This window comes from Cyanistes caeruleus, chromosome 1, assembly GCF_971803275.1.
Source record: "Cyanistes caeruleus chromosome 1, bCyaCae1.hap1.1, whole genome shotgun sequence".
NCBI classification, from domain to species: domain Eukaryota; kingdom Metazoa; phylum Chordata; class Aves; order Passeriformes; family Paridae; genus Cyanistes; species Cyanistes caeruleus.
The window spans coordinates 6,087,459-6,103,300 of NC_141701.1; the positions used below are offsets into that span (position 1 = coordinate 6,087,459).

At 40.2% G+C, this 15,842-nt stretch overlaps 1 protein-coding gene across 1 annotated transcript in view; it reads left to right on the forward strand.

Moving 5' to 3' along the window:
- The window catches only part of COL22A1 (collagen type XXII alpha 1 chain), a 251,184-nt gene that overhangs the window by 160,107 nt on the left and 75,235 nt on the right, over window positions 1–15,842 (forward strand). Inside the window, exon 24 of the mRNA XM_086877981.1 lies at window positions 6,038–6,091. Coding sequence (XP_086734107.1) covers window positions 6,038–6,091 — 54 coding nt within the window. The remainder of the gene's footprint in view (window positions 1–6,037; window positions 6,092–15,842) is intronic.

The following is a 15,842-nucleotide window of genomic DNA, read 5'->3' on the forward strand; positions in this document are numbered from 1 at the left end:
CCCCTCCTCTTCCCCTCACAAGGAAGCTGTAACTGCAATGAGGTCTCCCCTCAGCCTTCTCCAGGCAGAACAGGCAAAGTGTCCTTAGCTACTTCTTGTAAGGCTATTCTTGTTGCCCTCCTCTGGACACTCTCTAATACCTTTATATGTTTCTTATATTGTGGCACCCAAAACTGCCCCCAGGACTCGAGGTGAGGCCTCCCCAGTGCAGAGCAGAGCAGAGCAGAGCAGAACAATCCCCTCCCCTGCCTGGCTGGTGATGCTGTGCCTGATGCCCCAGGACAGGGTTGACCCTTCTGGCTGCCAGGGCACTGCTGACTCACATTCAGCTTCCACTGACCAGGACCCCCAGGTCCCATCCCACAGCTGCTCTCCAGCCTCTCATTCCCCAGTCTGTCTGTACACCCAGGGCTGCCCATCCCAGGTGCAGAATGCAGCACTATGGATTCACACCAATCACCATACAATTGGTGATTGCCCAGTCCATTTGTCAAGGTCTCTCTTGAGGGCCTCTTTGCCCTCAAGGCAGTCGACAAATAAGAGTGGGAGTGAGATACCTGCTTAGCATTTTTGGAGGCAGTCACTTGGGTCTCTGTACTGCTGTTTAATGGGTCACTTTTTTAAGTAGTCACAGAGACTTGATGATAGCTCACTCCTTAAAGGACGTCATGGAGTTTACCTTCAGTGCTTTGAGTCAGCACCAGCGCTGTTATCATCCTGTGTGAGAGAGAACCTGTGTGTACAGGAGGGTGATGAGCAAACAACAGTGCAGGGAAAAGATATATACCTTGCTAAGAGGTTTTCTACAGACTGTCCATTGGATTGTATACTATTAAATTTAGCTGTAAGTGTGAATTTTTAGGAATTTTCTATTTGGGAATATGGTGCATGCAGACTTTAGTCAATGCCTCAGCAGAAAAGGGCATTCACTTGCTTTCTTCTAATTTCCCAGACCTTAGAAAATACCACTTTAGCAAATAGCTCTGCAGTGGTTTGCTCATAAGGTGGTAAGTTAGGAATTACCCTAGTTTTAAAGCCTACTGTGAAACATTGTGTCTTGAATAAGATTAATAGAGTATATTAGCTGGGTAAAGGACAGTGATCCATCAGGATTTGCAACAGGACAGAAAATGCTCCTGTTAATGATCATTTGATTATAGATGTCATTTGATCTGTTCTGTCTTTGAATTTTTCCCTAGACTCTGTTGTGTCTAGCTAGTTAGACTTCTCCTAAGGGTCTTTATTAGTCACCAAGCATCTTAGATGAATAGATATATTTTTTTAATTAAAGGCCATTATTCAATGACTGAATTCATGAGATGAATCAAAGTACTGGGCTTGGTGGATCTACACAGATCTCATCTGGGGGCAGGAGATAACAATTCCAACCTGAACCAAGAAACTGGATTGTGTTCATTTTATTAGTCAGAAGTGCCTGGCACCTGATGTCTGCATTTTGACAATGATACCCTCACATCAGGAGCACACTGTGTGAAGAAAAATGCTTTGCTGTTCTCATGTGACCTGTAAGACCTTTGAGTGACAGACAATACTGTCCTGATTTTATTAAAACTGCCTGAAAAAGGAGAACTCTGAGAGTCTGCTTTCACTTTTAAGGTGGTTTTGTGGTTTTCTTCCCTCTTCCTGTCCTTTTCCTTCTGTAAAATTGAAGAGAATTGAAGTGCTTTGGTTCTGCTCTCAAGTCTTTGATACCTGATCTACTGAAATATTTGTTGGAAATATAACCAAATTTTTTCATGATAGGACAAAAGGTGCAGACGTATGACATGCTCCTGGAAAGCACGCAGATCTGTGGCCAGTACAGACTAAACATAGGGTTCTTCTGAAGTGTGCTTAATGATTTGGATTTCAATAATTTTCCTCTTTTTTGAAATACTACAAGTTCATTCAAGTGATTGAAATTTCAGAAAGAGACCAAGAGAAAACATTTATGCTGCAGCAGTCATGAACTATCAAATTAGTTTTATAAAACTGCACTGATAAAATCTGTCCAAGTTCAAGGTGCAATCAGTACAAAACAAAAAACAATACAGCAATCTAATGGGGTAGTAAGAATAATCTTACGAAAAGAAAATTAATAGAAAATATATTTTTAATATAATATCACTTAATGAATGTCCTTCTCCATGTTTAAGACTTAATGTACATAAGTCAGGCAGATAATAATAATAATAAAAGTTAAAACTGGGAACTCCTGGGTTCAGGGTACATCCTTCCCCCAAAGGAGGAGTGTTCAGATCATTTGTCAGTGCAGGAAAGGTCTCTGGAGGGCTGCTGAGCTTTGCCTGTGCTTGATGGTAGAAGAAATACGATATTTCACTTTCCATTCTTGACCCATCTTTTACCTGAGTGGATTGTTGCATATGATTTTCCTGTTCAGGCCAGTCACAACTTGAATTTAGAAGTCCACACTATTTCAACTCTTCTCTGTATATGAACTGTCCTGGATTTGAAGCACTTTAGGCTCCCAGGATCCAAGAGAAGGAGAGAGCTGACTGGTAACTCCAGGGTGAAATGGGTAAATAATCCAGGAGAGAGTGGAGAATAAATTTGCCTAGAAAATTAAGTAGCTTTTCAGAAGGAGCCAGTCTCAAGGTGAGGTCTCTCCCAATGTCCAGAAGTCCTTGTAACCCTTTACTTTGCCACAACTGCCCCAATAATCATCCATGATCTGGTGGTATTTTCCTCCTCAAGCTACCAAGATGCTCTCACTTCAACCTTTACTGGTGTTATCTAATGCATATGGAGACTGCAAAAGGCTGTTGCCTTTAGGGAGCTCAAACATTGGTTAACATTGCTGGATTTCTTCTGATTTCTCTAGTAATACAGAGGTAAAAAGACTGGATTAAATAGGTAATCCTGGTATCCTATCTAGGTTACAGGGGAAACAATTGGAATTTATGCTAGCAGTCATATTCATTCACAAGAAAAGATGTTTTCTCTGTACTTTGTACCAAATCCACCTCTGTTCCTGGGCCAAACCTCAGAGAAAAACATGATAAGAAAGTGAATATTCTGGCTATTGGACAGCAAGATAGGAAACACTCTTGGGCTATGGTACCTTTCAGAATTCCCCTCCAGCAGAGTGGAAACAACATTTTTCCTTGGCTTCCTGTTTTCTGCATAGTAGATATCTTTCTGATGGATGGTTGTGTTCACATTCATTTGTGGGTGTTTGAAATGTTCAGATGACTTTGCCTGCCCTGGCAAAGTTCAGCCATGCAGAAATCAAACTGTAAACGAGTTAACAAAAGAAAGGAAAATAAATTGATGCCATAGATTAAATCCAGAGTGAAACTAATTGTCAGTGAGGTAAATACACAAATTTCCAATAAAACACGTATTTTTAACTGTTTTTGTTCAAATTGCTTGTAAAGGCAAATAGGATGTATTTTATGTTGTCAAAGGTTACACAATCATACAGACTTACCTGATTCTTACTGTAGGTAACAGAGCATAATTTTGGGGTTTCTCTGTCACATTATTAGGCAGTGTGACATTTCACTGAGTTTTGCTCTCATAGGTATAATTTCTCCCAGCAAGTGTTTTTGTCCTTTACAGACAAATGCTTTGGAGCGAATCTGTTGTAGTTGGATTTCAGCTAAGCTCCAAGTGGCCCACAAGTCCCCTTCACCATGGGAAACCTCTCTCAGTCTCTGTATAATTACATGTTGCTTTAAGGGATTTCTTAATGTTTTGAAAAGCACTGAAATTTCTCAGCGTTATACCCAAGGAAAGAATAAACAGCTCCTCTCACATCTCTCACTGCTACCACAGATCAGTGTTCCTGGGCATCAGTCTGGAGACACCACAGTTGGTTGATGGGACATAAAGGATTCAGTAGCACTGTCTTACTTTGATGGACACAATTAGGGATGCTTCCTATGTGCCTGATGCCAAATCCACCTCTGTTCCTGGGACCGAGCCTCAGAGAAAAACACTGCAACATCTCTCTTCTGAGGAAAACTGAGAGAGCTGGGGCTGTTCAGCCTGGAGAAATGACTGAGGGGGGACTTTGTCAATGTCTGTCAGTGACTGCAGGGAGGGTAAGAGCATGGACCAAGCTCTTGTCCCAGCAATGGGACAAGAGCAACAGGCAGAAACTGATGCCCAGGAAGTTCCATCTGACTATGAGAAAAAATTTCTTTACTGTGAAGTGACTGAGAACTGGAGTCTCCCTCCAGTCTCCAGGAATCTCCAGGAATATCCCTGGAGATATTCTAGAATTGTCTGGACACAATCCTGTGCCTGTGCTCTGGGATGGTCCTGCCTGAGCAGGGAGGTTGGAACAGGTAATCTGCTGTGGTGCCTTCCAACCTGACCCATTCTGTGGCTCTCTGTTCTGGCCTCAGTGTTGTAACTCTGGAAGTAGCCACCTTGGCATGTAGCTTCTACATAGATAGGAAGCTGGAGGTGGCTCATTTCCCATGTCTGGCCCCACACACCACATCCTGTATGCTTTATTCATAAGCTTACTTATTTATTTAAATGAGTATTTTAACAGTGTCCTTTGCATGGTCACCTTAGCAGTGGGCAAAATGATCATCTTTAACTAGAAAACATAATGTTAAAATCATGTGGCAACATGAGTCCCTCAAATTAAAAATGAGTTCTTGTTGGCTTTGACGAGAAAATAAATGATGGACATTGGAAAAGTAGAAGGAACATTTATGAATAGTGGGTGTGCTACAGTATATAATTCAAATTTTTATTAATATTGAGTCCCGGAAATGATTACAAATTCCTTCTGATACCTGAGGACCGTATAATCACTCCTTTAATATTCTTCTTAAATTCTTCTGTATATCACCACTGATTGTTTTGGGGTAGAGGGTTGTTGGAGATTTTTTGATTAGAAAAATAATTAAAATAACTGATTTTGACACACTACCTAATAAATCTCATTCACAGCTGAGGAAAATATGATGAAAACTTTTTTTGATGGTTTAGATTTTTCATTCATTTAAGTTAGGAGAAAGCTGTTGTTCCTAAATGCTGTTTCTGCACATCTTTCAATGAAGAAAAATAAAGGGAAAATTTTATATATGACCCTTACATTATCAGGGACACAAAACTTTGTTAATTATATTTGAGGAAGGAAAACGTCTCTTTCTCAGGTATTTACAGGACTCCTCTTGTACCCTCCTACTATATTACTAAGAACCTCAGAAATATTAAGGATTCAGTGTCTGTTACATATAAGGGAAGAAGAGATCATTTTTTCTATAAAATATGTGACTTACCTACAGTAACACAGCAAGTCACCTGTTGGGTTAAGAAACAAATCCAAACTCTGCCTTAACTCCAGTGCGTACTTCATCCTTTCTTCCTCATTTTTCTCATGAAGGATATTTTCCTTTTGAATTATTTGAGGTCAGACCCATGGGGACACAGAGCTCCGGCATCCGTACAGGTGACCTTGTCTTAGGGTTGTTCTCCAGCTCTGGGCTTGTCCTTACCTTGCACCAGTGGAGTTCTCTGACTCCTCTGAAAGGATATTTTTCACTTGCAGAGGAGTCAGGGGGCTCTGCTGCTTGGTGAATGCCTCATGGGTTCCTGTTACCCAGCTTAGAGATTGTGAATCTTTTCTATTCAACCAGACTTCTTAATTATTTTATTTCTTAATGCACAAAGCAGTGCAAGGGACCAGAGGGACACTGCTTTACCTCTCAGCCCATGTTTACACTGGGCACCTCCCCTGGCTTTATCTCAGCACCATGACTTCCCTGCCCCTCTGTAGAGGGAAGCCAGGTGGGATTGCAGGGTGTAGGAGATGCCATGATGTGTGTGAGAACAGCTCTCAACTTGACAACTATTATCACAATTTGGGAGATACAGGATTGTCAAAGGCAACTGGTGTTTCATTTCCAAATTACGTCTGTTGTCTTCTTTTCTAGCTTTTGTGGTTTTTTGTACCCACATTACATTGATTTACCAGTTTGGGGGTGAAAGACTGGAAAATCAATAGCAGTCTTTGGTCTGCTCTCTAATATGTGTTCCTTTGTTGAACATGCAGGGTAAAAAGGGAGAACCAGGATTCCCAGGAATCAATGGTCTGATTGGCCCTCAGGTAAGCGATGATTTCTTCATTCTCCTATAAAATGTGTAAAACCAGATTTTGTGGCAACAGGGAACATGGAACCACACAATGCAGCATGTGTGAGCTTCTTCTTTGTACTGTATTTGAAGTTCATGTTTCTCCTTTCAAGACCAGAATAATTTATCTTGTTGAGATTGAGAGATGTCTGTCTGACAGCAATTACTTTTACCGCCCAGAGTTTTTCAATATCTTTGAATCAGGACAGGTTGTATAGGATTTCCCCATTGCTTGTGCTTAGAGCAGCATCATTCCAGGGGGAACTTACTGATTTGTGGTTTTTGAGGAAGGGGGATGTCTTAAGTTAATCACCCCTAAACTCCTTTTTTTAAAAGCTTTTGGAAAATTAGAGCTCCAAATTGCACCATAACATCATAAGGGCAAAACAGTGTGGTTTATGTTACGAGTCGTCAGAGAGGATTTTGCTCCACCGTGGATCAGCCCGTTTGGCCCTGTGTCTTAACAACACTGACACCCCTGTCATGGGGTAGCTTTACCTTTAAGGTGGTTTTGAGAGCTAAGGAAGTTGAAACTGCTGGTGGCTGATGGGAGTTTTTTCTCCTGACCAATTATCAGTCATTTCTAAAATTGACAGCAGGTCTGACCATTAAAAAGCGAATTCAACCTGTGAACACCCCCCTTAAGAAGTACAGTCAGAGCTCTCTTGTCCTCTTTTGTTTCCGGCTTCTGAGAAGGTAACGAGGCTCTGTCGTAGCCTCCTCCATTCGCTGCTCCCCTCTCCCTCGGCCGGATAAGGCCGCAGAGGACGAAAGGGGGTGGGGGGAAAGAAAGCAGAGCTGCTCAGTTACTGCTGCTGCTGGATTGAAACCTGACACTATGACCTCTTGCAGCTTTTCTAAAGCTTTTAATTCTTTTACTACCTGGATAAAATGTACAGATTACTCCTTTTTCTCAGAAAGACAGAGAAAGAGAGAAACAATCAGCATGAAGAAGACATCATAAAACCACCAAAAACAGTGAGGAAAAGAGTTAAGTTTTAAATAAGAGAGAGAAAATAGGGAGATGCTTACAGCTGAAATATCTTTTTGTTAAAGCTATGGAGATGGACAATAGTAGTTTTAAAAGACTCCTTTAATTCATAACAGAGTATTGGGAGGAATAGAGTGTTCAAAGTGTGGACTTCAGAAGAAAAGGAGAGTACTTGTGATACTGTGAGTTGCTGGAACTAAGTAGAGTGAAAATTTTGAAGCCTTGGGGGGCAAAAAGAAAACTGTTTTTCCAGGAAAGCTGGAAAACAGAGAAAGATGAAGAAGACTTTTGCCTTTGAATAACTCATCCTTAAAATGACATCCCTAAACTCATGGCCCATACACACCTCAGAGCAGTGTGAAATGGGAGGAGAAAAGCTGATAACAGATTTCTGGGCAACTGACATCAGAACAATAAGAAGCTATAACAACAATAGTTTTCTTGTGAGAAACTCCATAGGTTAGCAGAAAGAGACTTCTGTTTCTCTACAAAGACTGATGAAAAGACTGTAGCAAGAATTGTGACTGTTTTTAACCACCAAAGTCCTAAAGTTATTTGTCTCTGTGTTGTCATGTGTACAAAGAAATGGTCAAGTAGTGAGAGATATAAGGGTTTTCTGGAAGTTTTATTCTGGTGTTCTTATTCTTGTAGTTTGTTAATAAACTGTCTTTATTCCTTTTAAGTTTTAAGCCTGTTTTTCTCTTGTTCTAATCCATATCTCACAGCAAGAAATAAGTAAATTTTTTAGTTATTGGTTTAAAACCACGACAACCCCTGACTTAGTTTCCTCCTAACTTTGCAGACAAATTCAGCAGACCTGAATCTCTTTTTAAAGTCACCCTGTAGGGTCATCCATGGGAATGTCCTATAGCAGGAAAGGTGCAACCTCACATTGAGCTGTCTGCTCAGAATAAAACTGTGTGTTTCATTTGGTTCCCTTTCAATAGTAAATTAACAAACTGGACTTTGGCTTTAGCATTGTGTTTCAATAATTGCTAAAGTTTGGGGAAGAATAATGAACTTCCATTGCTGCAGCTTTTGGTGATGTATTGCAACAAGCAGCACACTTCTTGTGTGAGATTGCTCATTTATGTGCTCTGGCAATTTATGCCCTTGTAACCATGAGAAATGATCTAGAAGTGGTTTGTGTGACAGAAGTTTTGTAAAGAGCTGTTCACATGTCTGTGGAGAATGTCAGAGAAGTAATCCAAGGGCTTGAAGCTCCATGCAGGTGAAGTCCCTTGTGTCCAGCAGGGAACCTTGCCCTGTAAAACACCACTTGATACTGGTTTACATATCTTAAGACATTTTTCCTTCACTATAGTATCTAATTTGCAAGTATTTCAGCAGCAGCTTACAAGAATGAAGACAGTGTTTCCAATGGATTTAAAAGATTTTAGAATTATAGAATATTCTAAGTTTGAAGGAACTCATAAAGATCAAGTCCAACTTCTGGCCCTGCACAGGACACCTCAAAATCCCTTCCTATGCCTGAGAGCATACAAGAATGCCTTTTGAATTCTTGGATTATTGAGTCCAACACCCTGCTTTTGTTGTGTTATTTTTCTTAGGTTGTTTGGTTGTTGTTTTGTTTTTTTTTTTTCCTTCGTTTTGGAGGAAGGTTTTTATCTGTGTATTATTTTTAAGATACCTGACTGTATCCATCCAAACAATATCACACTTATTTTTTTCAAGTTCCCTGCAAATTAAACATATATATGCATGTGTTAGCAATTTCATAAATCTATCTGTGAAAATTGCTGACATAGGATTAAGTGATTTTCTTTTTTGCACAAGCTAAATAATGGTAGCAAATTTTATGTTAATTAAAACTTCACAAAATGCTTGCCCCCATCAAGGGATACTTAAATTGACTGCTCCTCCAATCTAACTGCAGAGGCAAAATATTGTTCTGGTTCCTGCAGTGGCAGTCTGTTCTGGACATACTACTGCAGATTTCCATATTTCCTTTTAAAGAAAATGCTTGCATTCACTTTTTGACAAAACTACTTTTCAGCTTAACAGCACTTTTGGTGGTGTTAGATTTTTAAAGCATTTTATCAGCATTTTCTTTTCTTTTCATTATTTTTTTTCTTAATTAGATTATGCCCCAAAAATGCTTAGGAAGAAAAGTGGTTTTCTTACAGTGTAGTTACATGGATATTCAAGTTATGTATGGAATCCTATGTCAGCTGTTCCTGTGCTGCCCCTGTGGTGTTGAGAGACAACTGATTTTAGTTGGTTCCACATAAACCAAATTAGGACATGAAAATAGCCTCCCTTTCCTCTGCAATTTTAAATTTATGTCTACTTTTGTTTTCTGACCTGATTCCCCACACTGATACCTGTATGGACAAGAGGAAGGGGTTGATATAGGAGCTTTAGAAGGCTCATTGTTGCTGAAGGACACAGGAAAGATCTTCTGAAGTTGTTGTTGGGCTTTGTCAAGAAAAATCGTTGCTGTCATGCTCAGTTCAGCTGAGAAGCCACAGAAGATCAGGCAGCTGTGCAAGGGAACCGACTTAAGGGTTACTCTTGTGGGTCCCTTCCAGCTCAGGAGATTCTGTGATTCTGTGGTTCAGTGGTAAAGTGCAGTTGAGATAAGTCAGTCCAAGTCTCAAGGACCATTTGAGAGATAATTTAAGTGTCAGACCCTGAAGCAGCATCTAGGAGGCAGCTTCCCTGCTAGACTGCAGGTGTTTTGTGACAGTAGATTAGCTTTGTCTGTCTTTGCACACACCAACTCAAACAAAATTATTACATAAAAATATTTTTAAATTTTCATTTTCCTTCAAAATCAGTTGTGATGGTGAACCTGTCCATCTGCTTATTTGTTTCATGTTGTCTGATCAGCACCTTTAAAACTGAGCATTTATTTTCCAGTCTTTACAAATGATGCACCTTGCAACATCATTAAGCTTTGGAATAGAAACTTTAGATGTTTTTTCCCCTCTGGACTTGAACAATTTTCATACAAGCAATGACACAGACACCCAAACTTATAATGTCTTTATGTTGTTATTATTTATTTGTACTATTTTAGTGTCCAAGAACCTTAATCATAGGGATAACTTTTATTGCAGTAGGATGTTCAAATGCAGACTGAAAAATTAACATTTCTGTAAAGAACTTTCAGCTGAAATAGTTGACTCAGGCACTCAGAGCTGTATCACTGAGTTACAAGGGCTGAGGTTTAGTTCCAAATGCAAGCACTTTTTGGGTTCAGAATGGGGATGCAGGTGCCTGCTCTTGTTGATGAAGATGCAGTTAGTATCATCAGTGGATCCTGAAGCTCTCTTAAAACAAGCACCTACAAAAGGGCCACTGAGCCACTGTTGAGGCTCCCTGTGCTGAGTGGGTACTTTCTGGCCACCTGTGAGACAGCAAAAGTCTCAAAAGTCTTTGAGATTAAAAGCTAAATACCATACCTCTGCCTTGCAGTACCTCTGGGCTGTTACTGAGGCTTGCCTTGTGCTAGATAACCTGGTGGTGTAAGTCAGACCTGAGAGTCAGACCAGTACAAGCTGTACCTGTTATGGTTCTGGCTGGCAGTGATTTAATTAGTATAGACTTGTCTGTAGGGTGTGGGCACAAGCCCAGCTTTTCTTAAGTAATTCAGATGATAAACAATCTTCTCTGAAACGCTCCGTGTCCTTAATGTCCTTTTTATAATGCAAGTTAATACTACAAAATGTAAGAAAAGGATGTGGGCCCCAGCTGCAAAGCTCAGATTGAATTCAAGCTTTGCTAGTGCTGCTTGGAATTGGAAGATATTGCTCAGAGCGATCTTTAATAAGATCTGTACTGTTAAAAAAATAAATTAAAAAAGTCTTCACCTGTGAAGATTACTAATAGTGCTGAAACAAAAGACATTAAGGGAGGTTTTTTTAGTTGTTTTTTCTCATTTGCTGCACTGACTCAGTAAACCAACTCCAAGCAAACACATGGGGAAGTAAATCTTCCTCTGTAGACAAAAGAGATCATGGCCATTGCTTACACTAAGTGATTACATTAAACAAACACTGCTTTTCACTGGAAGCAGGAAACTCTCCTAGAGAGACTGTTATGTACAAAGTCAACTTTATTCCATACTTTTAAAGAGCTGCAAAGACAGTTCAGAGAATTTTTTGTTGACAGAACTTTTATTTTAATGCTGGTACTCCAGTTGCAGTGCCACCTGATGAAATGACTGGAGTCTGGATCCGTGTATGAATTATGGCACTGTCACTGATGATGACTCTAGGACATGTACTGTAGACAAATGCTCAGATCTGTTGGCTCTTCAGGCTTTTGATTTTTAGTGTCATCAGCAACAGCTTTTTTTATATGTTCTCTTACTTTTGTATTAATTTGTAAGGCAGGGTTAAAGCAGAGAGAGAAATACAGTGCTCTAATGCAGCATTACAGAAAATATCTCAGTTTCCATTTTAGATTGGATATAAGGAAATATTTCTTCACTGAAAGGGTGGTCAAGCACTGGATTAGGCTATCCAGGGAAGTGGTAGAATCACTGTCCCTGCAGTTATTTAAAAGTGGCACTTAGAGATGTGTGGTTTGGCTGTGGCAGCCCTGGGTTGATGGTTGGACCTGAGGATCTTAGAGGTCTTTTCCAACTGTAACGATTCTCTGATTGTATAATTACAATTTGTAGCAGAAGTGGCTGGGGTGAGAAATCAAAAGCAGATTTGAGGAGCTGATCCTGGAATCCACTCAGATGCCATGGAGAAGTGGAGTGCTGGAGTGGCAAGGGACATAGTGAGACGTGGGCTGCTCCACAAAACTGTCTGCAACAGCTTCATTTCTGGTGGGAAAGGAATGTAAATAAAGGAAAGATAGTACAAAGCCAAGAGAAAGAGTCTGTGGGGTCTTTCTAAGAGGCAAAATTGTGGGGAATGTCTTTGGAGACAAGAAGAGAGAGTGGGAGAGAGCATCAATCCCTCAGTTACCCATTTTGCTGTTGTTCTGACATCAGAGTGCTCCTGCATGTCCCTTCTTGTTTGTAAAACTGGCAAACTGCATTAACAACCCAGACCAGAATCTGTTTTAGTATGGGTTAAGGGCTTATCTAAACCTTTGTCATAGTGTAAGAGAATCGAGGCAGCAGTGTGGAATAGTATACAGAAAATATTTCTGTAAGCTTTGCCTTCAGGTGTCTGGGAAAGCCATCAGACTTCAGTTTTCATTGTGGAATATTATTTGTTCACCTCCCTTTAAGACTTAGTCATCCCTTCTTTCATGGAAAATAGATTTAGACCAAGCAGTCTACTGATGGAGTCAAAGAAAAACGTTTCTGTTCCTTCTCAGAGTGTCCTTTGGGAGTGCACAACCTTAAATCTTAATATCTCTGCCTTTCCCAGACTGTCTTCAGCAAGGTACACGCTGGAAGAGGAGAGCACTGCAGAGTGGATTCTGGAGGACAGACACAGCTGTGTCTCCAGTATGAACAGTGTCAGATTTCTTTCCTGAGCACTGTCACTGCATTGCATTGTCTAAGGAATGGGGCTGGATGAAATGCAAGCCTGAGAAAATCCACCCTCCACAATGTTTTTAAAGATATTCCATCCCAAAACACACACACCTCTACACAATATTTAGATTTTAGATTTTAATGAACATTTGAAATATTTTTGTTTCAGGACAACAGTTTGAAAATATTCTGGTCTAAACATTTTAATAAAAAAAAAATCCATGTTTTGAATTTGTTTTCCAAAGTGATTTTGTGTAGATCTGTTTTAAAATCAAGTTTTCGTGTATCAGTTTTTGCTTCAACACATACAAAGCACACGTTGGAGTGTTTACCAGCTGGAAAAAAAATACACCCTGTTATTATTTTCTTCTGGTTCAGGGTTTTAACAGGACAATATTTGTGGTCTGGATTTGGGATAGGGAGTCTCATCTGTATAATTCATCAAATAATCTTTGAGAAAGGTGGTTGTATAAATCAGGTGCTTTAATCTGGATTCACTTAAAAATGGAAGCAAAGAAAACAGATGGTGTAAGATTTTTTTGGGGTAAACATTGAACACAGTCCTGGTGCTGTAGATTTATGGTGCTGGTTTTTTAAAAACATAAATAGATTCTGTCAGTTTGGTGAATTCTAATATTTAAAAAGAATATTACTTGCTCTGAATTATACTCAGAAGTCAGGAGAAGGGCTACAATACAAGATGTTGATATACAAGTGAAACAGAAAATCTCTGAACAGTAGCAAAAGGGAGTGCTCTATAAAAGATATTTATGATGTATTTCTGCCATTTTATTTCACTTTGTCCCATCACTTGCTGTAGCCCAAGCTGTAGAAGGCAGGAACCCCAGTAGGACAGTCAATGTACTGCTGTGTGCAGTCAGCTGGAGCAGGCTGCCAGCCCCCTGTGCATCTCCAAGGGATACTGCTGGCCATTCCATAAAACTGTTTTTTCTGCCACCTCAGAGAAGATTTTATAAGAAGAGCTTCCCATTAGTGGATGTAGCATTTGTTGGTACAACACATGGTGAGGCTACCTGCAAAGCAGTTTGGGCATGATGCTAATCATGGGTAATTATCTCTTGGAGGACAATGACATTGAATTATTTGTGGCAATTTAGGAAAAGGATCAGTGGGATTCAATTTCAGGACTTACGGTTGCATAAGGTTATTGTGGTCTAGCATATGGAAAGTTTAAGAGATTAATTAGAAATTGTCTTGCATGGTGGGAATACCAAGAGTTACTGAAAGAGTTGGGATGAGGAGGATGTGTCACTTCACATTTTAGGGATTACACTGGTTCCTGACAGATGCTGGAGTTAGACTTTGCTTTTAGATCCGATTGACCCCTGCCAATTCACTGTGTGGGGTAACACAACACACTTGGGACTGCTTGGGCTGAGGCTGGGTCCTGACTGGGGTTTTTCACCTCCTGATAGAAGTTCTCTGTTGTAGGGCTAGGAAGGATATGTATTTCCTGGTGGGAAACAGTTCACTTAGTGACAGAGGGAGAACAAAATTAAATTATTAGAAATGAATTGATGGAATTGTCAAGGAAAGCCTGCAAAGGTAAATTTACACATAGTCCAATCAGAATCAGTTTGTAGCTTTTCTGAAGTTTTACCTTCTTTCCCAGTACTCCCCCCATTCTTCCTGGAGCCCATCCCTTCTGTGGGACCTCTCAGCCATGCCTTGTAGAGGTGGAGTAGGGCCAAGCAGAATTTCCATGCCCTTGGTGTCTGTTGGCTCCATCCAGCTGTGTCTGCACGCAGTTGGGTCTGTGTCACTTGCTTCTCCAAGTGTTTTCTCTTGTGCTGAGCTTATATGAACTGTTGAGTCTCTTCCTTGAATGCTGAAGCCTTTCTAAGTGAAGGATGGTGGTGACCAAGTGTCTGCTGATGGGTGTAGAATCTGTAACTACAGGATCCAGCTGCAGAACTCCCCCAGAATTAAATCATCAGCGTCAGTGCATCTGAAGGCACATCTTTTTGGGGATGTTTTGCTGTATTCACATTTGAGGCAGTTTACAAGTGAGAGTGTTGTTGACAGAATAATTCCATGTCTGTTCTGAGTTGCAATGAGGCAAGTGCAGCTAGAGGATCCTTTCCTGGTCTCTTTGCCCCATCTTTTGGTGAGAGACTGTCTTAGCTCTTGGCTGAAGTTATCTGCCATCTCAGCCCAACCATGCCTCAAATAGCTCCTTCTCCTCACTTTTTTACACCATTTTCTTCTCATCATCTACAGTTGTCACTAAAAATAAATACTAATACTGATCTATGACTTGTAATACCTAAATATTGAATAATGACAGAGAAAATGCTGTCTGGCCATTTTCTGTCTTGTATCAGGTGCTCAGTTTGAAATCTTTACAGAGGTTTTGGGTGGGGTGGTTTTTTGGGTTTTTTTTTAAGTACAATCACATCAGAACTCCTCTTATGCTGAAAACTAAAAATTAATGGTATTGTCATGTTAGAAAGACAGAAAGAGGCAGACAGGGTAAAATTTAAGCTCAGTCATATATCCATTTCTCATGCTGTTTGCTCAGGTCCTGATCCAAAAAATACATGAACACTTTTCATTCCGAGCACTGGAGAAATCCTGTCTTGCTTACAGGGGAAGCTGGCAGTAACAGAAACCTTTGTATCTCAAGAAGCATATTAAGATTTGTCAAGGCTGGAAACAAATCTCTCATAGGAAGCCAAATTTAACAATTTGCTTGATGCATAGAAATAAATTCCTTGTTATATCAGGTGGCTATTGAGAGAATATTTCTCCTGAGAGAAACAGCTGTTGCAGGGAACTGAGTAAGAATGTTAAGATATTTCCAACTGAATGTGTTCATCAAACTATGAGTTTGTGAGCATCTTTTACTATCTGCCAGGTGGATGTTGAGCAACAAAATGGTGGCACATTTTGTTTTAAAACACTTGAGTCATTGCAGCATTTCTCCATACTGTTGAGTTCATATTTTTAACCCCACACTCCCAAAAAAAAAAACAAGCTCAAACCACAAGCCATTAGTTGCTTTCAGCAATTTTTTTTGCAGAGGTAAATTACTCACTTTGAAACAATGTGAATCAAGGTTAACTTCGACTGGATGCTCCAAGGAATCCCACTGGTCAAGCTTTGTGCTGTAGGTTACCACTGATGGCCTTCAACTCCTCCTCCTCTTGTATGGGAGTGGAGGAGGGAGCCCTCTTAGCAATGGCAGCAGTAGCTTAAGCAAAAGATAATGTTCTACCTGTGTTCTTAGCCCCTTGGTTTGGCATC